This window comes from Limanda limanda, chromosome 13 (genome assembly GCF_963576545.1).
Source record: "Limanda limanda chromosome 13, fLimLim1.1, whole genome shotgun sequence".
NCBI lineage: Eukaryota > Metazoa > Chordata > Actinopteri > Pleuronectiformes > Pleuronectidae > Limanda > Limanda limanda.
Window position 1 is genome coordinate 23,497,168 of NC_083648.1, and position 7,907 is coordinate 23,505,074.

General features: G+C 39.9%; 1 protein-coding gene across 1 annotated transcript; it reads right to left on the minus strand.

Moving 5' to 3' along the window:
- Positions 1-2,082: 2,082 nt before the first annotated feature.
- Positions 2,083-6,285, minus strand: LOC133018521 (LIM/homeobox protein Lhx8-like). Its single transcript, XM_061084899.1, has 8 exons — positions 6,214-6,285; positions 5,663-5,821; positions 4,911-5,032; positions 4,218-4,438; positions 3,492-3,595; positions 3,117-3,212; positions 2,428-2,608; positions 2,083-2,159 (listed from the first exon to the last, which is right to left on the minus strand). Exons 1-8 carry the CDS (start codon positions 6,283-6,285, stop codon positions 2,083-2,085), a joined length of 1,032 nt encoding a protein of 343 aa, XP_060940882.1.
- Positions 6,286-7,907: the final 1,622 nt, after the last annotated feature.

Below are 7,907 nucleotides of genomic sequence, written 5' to 3' on the forward strand. Positions count from 1 at the left end.
TTTCTTCCTCGGTTTTATGCGCATGCCAAATGCCAAACGCCACTTCCGGACCACTCCTTTTCAAAATAAAGGTATGACATGACGTGATTGTGCGGTATACCTGCAGACTGTGGGTGCGAGTTCAACAATGACATTAAATATTGGTTATGTTGAGTGTTATTACATGAAGCAAGTTGTGTTTGTCTACACCTGATCTATATATGAAGGTTAGGTAATGTTTAATGGGCAATTCATGCAGACAACCAGGTCATTTATGAGCATTTATAGTAAATAACTAAAATAGTTGGGACTTATAATAGTGAGTCATTTTGTTGGTTGGCTTAGGTAATTAAATTTGATAATACTCAAAACAAACTGTTACACAGGTGCTTCACTATTTTCATGGCTGCATTAACATTTCTGCAGGGCCCAGAGTAAAACCTGAGCTGATGGGGCCCTTTAACCCAGATTTGTGGGCTCCTGGCATGTTCATCCGACCATCATCTAGCTTTGCCCCAAAGTTCACCAAACACTGCTGCCACAGTTTTAACTTATATTGTTCTAAAGAGACCAAAGGATTGACAACACAACCTACTGAGAATGTGAAGATATCTGTAGGCCTGGACATGAGCAATCCCATAGGTGACCAACAGATCTGTTTAGATGAAGCTGCAGCTTGTTGCTAATGCACTGATGGCTCGCGATCATTGGCTAAAGGTCAAAACAAACTGGTCGAAACAAACTGGAAACGACTACCCCATTATGACCGTCATGTTTTATTCAACTGAATTCAACTAATTGTTCAAATGTGGGTACAAAATGAGTAAACTGTAATGACTGTTCATTCAAAATATATAGATGAAGGCAGTTTACTTTGTGATGCAGCAGAGGGCGCTCTTAAACTTCACTATCAGCTCAGTTTACATCTCAGCTGTTTAAGATTAAAACTTGTCTTTGACATAACTTTCAGTTGTGTTTTGATCTCTTCAGGTCTTGTCCCACTAAGCGGTCAGCCATTAAAGCTGATACATTTTCACCATATTGTCTTTTAAGACAAGGTCACTGTAAACCTTCAGAAAACCAGTGATTCTCTCAAATCATGTTTATTCTCAGAAGTACCCAAATTGTTTGCCTTGCCCCCTCTCTTCTTCTCCCCGTCCCCATTTCATTCAGGCTCTGGGTGCTCTGCAGTCAATTATCCTGGGCCCTTGGCCTCCATGTTTGTCAGTGCAACTACCGATGTCATGGATCCTCTAGATGTTTGAATGATGTTTGTTTTGGCCTCTTGTGTATTTGTGTAGTCTGTCCTCTTTGCGGGTTTTCATGGTGGAGAGGTGTGTGCGTTGCTCATAATCTTGTCACCATTCTGTGCACACATCTGTTGCATGTTTGTTCATCCTGGAAGTGGGATGTGTCATTGTTTCCCCATCCTCAGGTTTCTTCCATTTCATTCAAGTTTTGATAACTAAAATGTACTTTGAGAGAATATGGGACAATCCATGTGTGGTGTTTATGTAAATGCCTGTGCATGTTAATCTTGTCAATTAGACAATAGACTAAGAATAATGTTTCAGTCAATGTACCTTCTCCAGTGGTTTTAATACACAGTATAACCAAATGCTGTATTTCTAGTAGTCTTTACAAAGAGAAATTATTTGATTCACACTTGTAAATGTCACAACTGATATTTTCTCAGTTACATTTAAAAAAAAAAAGAACACAAAAGATATCTTGTATTTTCCAACAAAGTGCCTCATCTCATATTCTCCAAATAAATTAAATTTATAACATATACATCTTTGATCCAGTTTTACATTAAGTTCCATCCCAAGAAACTTAACAATTTACTTGACATTTTCAACTTATTCTCACCTGTGAATCCCTGTGTGAATGAATGAAATGAATTCAGTGACCTAGCAGTCACACATTTTTCTCTTTTTAACTGTCTGCTCCCAGATTGGTCAGTGAAAATGTTATTGTTTGATAGCTGTTCATTTGCTAATGATAACGAATAAATACTCATTCAGTCTTTGACTTTTTTTTTTTTAAACCAAGAATAATTAGTTTCTTCTTCCCATCAGATCTTCATCAGTTTTCAGGAACTCAGGCATGGCTGACTGGCAGCTGTGTCATGGAGTGGGACATAATTGGCTGAAGCAACAATGGATCTGGAGTTTGGACTGGGCAAGTAAAAAAAAAACAAAAGAAGAAATAGATTTATTTAAAATCATAATTTTACAGTTATTTCCTATACAATAAATACTGAAACAATTGCAATATGCTATCTCACAAACGTTTATGTAAATTGCCTGCATTAGTTGTACATGGCAACCAGACAAAGGCTTTACACAGATGATTCAGAATGTAACACCAAGTTAGCTGTGTCTGGATGCATCTTTTGTGACATAACTCTTGGTAAGGAGAGTGAAGTGTGAGTGTGTTTCTTACCGTCCATGTAAGTCAATGTAGTGAGGAGCGGTGTGTCTGGGGAAATAAATGTTGTATATTGCAGATCCTCCATCAAAGGTGGTGTCAGTTGACCAGGGGCAAGTGTTGTCAACATCGATGAGGAAGCATGATGTGGGCAGACATGTTTCTTTTGACGAGCTCGGCAGTTCTGAAACCACACCTGGAGGTGATAGAATGATTTAGGTGGTTTAAGCACACACTACTTCAGCCCTTTTCCCACAAACACATACCTAAACATTACATTTGTGCATGAGACATTAACATTTCTTAGATATCCCACTGTTAACAGATAACAAGTGAAAATCAGAAGTCTCCATGTTCACGAAGCTTCTTAACTTTTTAAAATCACATAAATAAAATAAAGCCTGGTGGCATTACAATATACAAACTCATAACGTTTGAAAATTTTTGATTTCTGGAGGATTATACCTACAAATAATACAGCTTTATATAATACTAAAATCGTATTTCTTATATAATCAGGCACGTCTCAACTGGCTCATTTCAGTGGACTGATTGACAGTGATTGTAAGGATTTATCCAGTTTAAAAAACGTCACAAAACAAAGCCATTATTCTTCTGACCCAACTCCTGAGATCAGTCAGCATATTTGAATTAATAAAATCCCATAAGAGCATCTCTTCTCCAGTTAAGAACACTGGTTTCACCTGAATAACTCTTCGGCTGAGACCAGTCATCTCTGCCAGTTTCTGGAGAGTCTGGGCATTTGGGTTGTTGTCTTTAGCAAACTGAGTTTGCATTATCTACAGATACAGATGACAGAAGGGGACAGGTTTATATGGTTCACAATATAGTCACAGTTGAGGAGTATTTAAGTTTAGATGAGAACTGCCCAACAGTATATTTGAGCATTTGCTCAGGGAAAAGTAACCGTGTAATGCAAACTTATATTATTTATCTCATCATTTGAAGACAGGTATTTTACTGTTGTGAAAGTCAATCAGATTTACTACATTTAGAGGGAAAACTTAACCTTAACAGACATACATTACACAGACACCCACATTCCTATATGGCAATACCTGTAACTGGTCAACAGTGAAGCTGGTCCTGGCCCTCTTAGCAGGTCTTGGCATGTTACTGGAATCATCTTTGTCTGCCAACTCATCCTCTGTTTTGGGTTGCTCTTTTAGACAAGACACATAGTATGTTACCAGAATCGGGATGTTTTGTCATGTGGGACTCACTTAAGGGTCCGGTTTCAGATCGGTTCCTCCTGTTGGCATCTTTCAAGTCTGTAGGCCATATACTAGTAAAGTGACATCAAAGACATATCGATCCATTGAATTTATATATACTGGGAAGAGTTGACTGTCCAGTATTCAGATAATTGCCAATGATTGTGTTGAGCATGTTGGTGATGAAAGTGTTTTTGTGAGATCAGTTTTTTATGAACTTTGTTACTGTTGCCTTCACCACAGACACCAATAATAAAGTTTCATGTGATTTCTACGTGTATGAAGCCCTGTAGATATAGTTGAGGAGTTTAGGTAAGACATTCAGGATATGTAAAATGTAAATTCTGATCTTCAAATCTCCATTCATGTTCATAGTAGAAATGACTGCACATGTCTCAAATTAGCTGAACACTGAAGAGCAATTAAATAATGCAGACACCAAATTACTGGAAATTTAACTTGTGTTCATTTACATTGTGAGTTTTATTAAACTAAATCTGACTTTACCTCAAATTTGTATTTTCTAGGGCAATTAAGTGTAATATTTAATGACTTTTTAAGCACACTTACCATTTTCTTTAGCACGTTTGATATTCTCCATCATAATATCATAGTGTGGCCGGCAAAAGACCCTGTTCTCGAGAAATCCACATTCCTCTCCAGTTGACAGCTGGCGTTTACAAGAGGTGCAGGAAAAACAGACCAGGTGGAAGGTGCTGCCTCGTGCCCGACGCACCCAGTCAGTAGAGTGTATGTTACGGCCACAACGTGCACAACGAGTCCCATACTTCCTGAAGAAAAATTAAGAAAAAAACAAAAGAGGAATGGGTGGAGTGTGAGAGTTAACAGTCCCAATCATACATTCAAAACTTAGAGAAGCGTTAAATAAAATGTTGCTTGTATCCTGACATCCAGTGATCCAATATATTAGAAATCAGACCTGCGGAAGAACAGCCCTCAGATTCCCCTTTCAGCATACCTCGTCATACAAAAAATGATTTTCCTTTCTTCTGCTATGTATTTTGTTGATTGTGTCCCATTTGAAATTTTTCCAATATATTATTGTCTTCCTTTTAATCACAGACAATATAAAATGCACATTTTCAAGTGCACTCTTTGTCACCATTATTTGTCCTTAACTAAATGATCAGGTATTATAATATATATTTAAAGAGTCGTCAAAAATAATTACTTCTGATTTTTTTTTTAATTATTCATAAGAGACATATGCTGGAGATAAATTATGCTATAGCTGTGACTGACCTGAAATAGTCGAGTTTGCAGAAAACCTGTTTATCTTTGATGAAGCAGCTCACGTGTCGACCAAGTGATGTTTTACACACACTGCATGAGAGGCAGCGCACATGCCAGCAAAAGCTGTTCACCTGAGGCGGAAAATTAAGATTTAAATAACAAAATGGTTTACTTTAACAGTGTAACGTATAACTGGCCAATTATATAATACCCCATGTGAAATTCACCCATTTATGTATATACTTGCATACCATTTTTCACAAATATACACATACACTTATACATAAACACATGGCATTTTACATTCATATTGTATACCAGACCTGCCTATTTACTCAGCCACTTGTATATGCCTATAAAAAGGCAAAAGTCTATTTCAATATCTCCTTATATAAATGCACAAATACAGTGTTCATTCTTTTGCAATCATCTTGTGCCACTGCTTAAGTATATTTCCCTACAAACAATATGTCCAAGGGTCCATTCCGTGCCTTTTTTGTTGTGTTGGCCTCTGTAACAAGTGTTTTTTCCCGATTAGGGATGAATTTTATTTAGAGTTTTGAAAACGTAGCTTACAACCAGGTTTTTGTTAATCTCAATTTAGATTAAGCAGATCAAATAAATAAAAGTGGAATAGCAGTATAGGGAACTTAGGTGAAGAGTAATACAAAAGGTTAATAAACAAGTCTTGGCCTTATAGCTTCCCCCTAGTTAGCTACAATCAAAGTTATTTGACAGTGTGGACATGATGTCGGTCTGACCTTGAGCAGGTACCGGTCCACTATCTCCTGGCCGCAGGAGGTGCACAGGGTGGCCCCATGAAGGGAGGACACAGCGTGGACGGAGGAGGAGGAGGACGAGGAGAGGGAGCAAGGAGAGTAGGCGTCTTCCTCGAAGATATCGTCAGGCCCGGGGGAGTCCTGGGACAACAGAGACCCCACAATGTAAAGGTAACCATCAAAAAAACACTTCTCACGTTCTTTGCGTTATTGAGAATCCATGTCTATATCGTAAAATGAGAAGCAGAGTATCAGTGACTTATATTTTCAAGATGTCTGAAACTACTCAGCTCGGGTCGGTTCGGACGGAGTTAGTTAAACAGAGCGAAATGCTACACACAGGTTCCTGTGTATTAACTTGGCGGCACTTTGAAGTTTGCAAACTCTCGTTTGACTGAAGCTCTCCACACTCGGTGTCCACTCCGAACCTCCCCACTCCCACGGACCCAAATAACACTGTCTCAAGTGGAAACTGAAATTAAAATGTTTAACGTGGAAGCGGAGATGAATGTGCTTCGCGTGGAAACACCTACTGTGTCGACACAGCCGTGTCCGCGCAGCAGCTCGGTGAGAGCGGCCTCAGATCTCCTCTCGTCCCCCGACATGCTGTCACACACTGGCAAGCGCGAACCGAACGATGAGCAGGTACGCTGACGTAGCTGTCATCTCCATGACAACCACTGAGGTCAGCCCACTGCCCCAAAAACAGGGAACTCCTGGAAAACTTTCAATTCATCCAAACTCTTTTGAAGCCTTTATCTCTGCTCCTGTTTATTTCACGCACCGCCACATTTAATGTACAAACACGGCCGCGCACTGCACTGGTTCACCGCTTCGCCTCGGGTCTGAGGTCTGTGGGGGTGTTTCCTCCATTTTCTACCTGTGCTCAGCAGGTGCACGGGTGCGGGGGCGCGGACAGCGGGGGGTCGGGGGCGCGGCGGCCAGAACGCGCTCACAGCTGCACTTCATAAAGGCCGATTGCGTTCACAGCAGCGCACCTGCACAAGATGAGGAGGACGGTTCCAGTGACGCGAGTGCAGGTGTCCGTGTCTGCATGCTAACAGCAGCTAAAGGGCAGCGGCTGGTACCCACAGTCAAAAAGCAAACTAACACCGAAATAACAACAGGAAGTACACGTTTAAAAAAGATTCGTATTTTGAATAAGTTCACCCCTGACACCATTTGCATTATATTTAGCCAGAACGGCTCAACATGGGTTTGCTAAGTAGCCTGTAACCTACATTAATAGTGATTTCTAGCCTGTACACTGTTATTATCACTTTTACGTCTCAGGCCTATGGTATCAATCCTGTATATAAAGAAGGGCCTGCAGGCCTAACTTCACTAAGACTTTCTGCCTCTTTTAACAGGAAATAATATCTGCTATTAAATTGTATAAAACTGCTGCTTTAAGAAAAGCCTGATGATATGTCACCAAAATCAAAAACAGAATTAGTTATTTTATGAAACTAAACATGTAGTTTAGTGAAACTAAACGAAAGTAATGATGAAGTTGTGGGGACATTTTTGTTTTAAACTGCTGTAAAATTCAACTAATTAACGTGTCTTTAAAGTTTGAATTAATGGAACAAGTTCTGAATCATAAAGTCTTTATGTAAAATGTAGGAGTTGTGTAATTCTTGAGAGAATGGAGATGCGAATTATTACGAGTTCATGCAACGTTGCATGTAAACAATAAACACAGAAAAAACAAACGAACATATTAAAGTTGAAATAAAGTTGAAGTTGTTTTCGTCCACGTGACATGCAGCCCACTCACCACGCTGCTGGAGACACTGGAGTGGAACATCTTCCCGCAGCCTCCTCGCTGCTGCTGCGCATCCCTCTGCAGCCAGGTGTTGGTGCGGAACAGCAGCCAGATGTTTCTTTGTTAGTCCACAGTGCTGCAGCTCGTCACACACCTCCGGTTCGCTTCTTGTTCTGAGGAGAGCCGCGACCTTTCCATTTAAAGCAGCCCCCCTGTGCGCCTCCCACCCAGACGGCCTGGACCCGCCCGCCCCAGGGACACGTCTGGGTTTATATTGTGAGGGGATAATGTGTAGGCCTAATAATGACTAGTGCTACTTATTACTTTAATAACAACAAAGTGTAATTATAGTATTTTCAGTTCTGGATCAAATATATTTGTCCACAGATATAAACTATAGGGTTAGGGTTAGGGTTAGTTATGCGTTTATTATTATGTTCTCCACAGCCTTATAAAACT

Bases quoted from the DNA above. Each gene is read 5' to 3' on its own strand.
- LOC133018521 (XM_061084899.1), bottom strand. From the start codon at position 6,285: ATGTCGGGGGACGAGAGGAGATCTGAGGCCGCTCTCACCGAGCTGCTG. The intron at 5,033-5,662 runs GTCAGACCGACA...TTTCCGCCTCAG, and splicing joins TGGACCGGTACCTGCTCAAG to GTGAACAGCTTTTGCTGGCA. The intron at 3,596-4,217 runs GTAAGTGTGCTT...CTTGTCTAAAAG, and splicing joins CAAACGTGCTAAAGAAAATG to AGCAACCCAAAACAGAGGAT.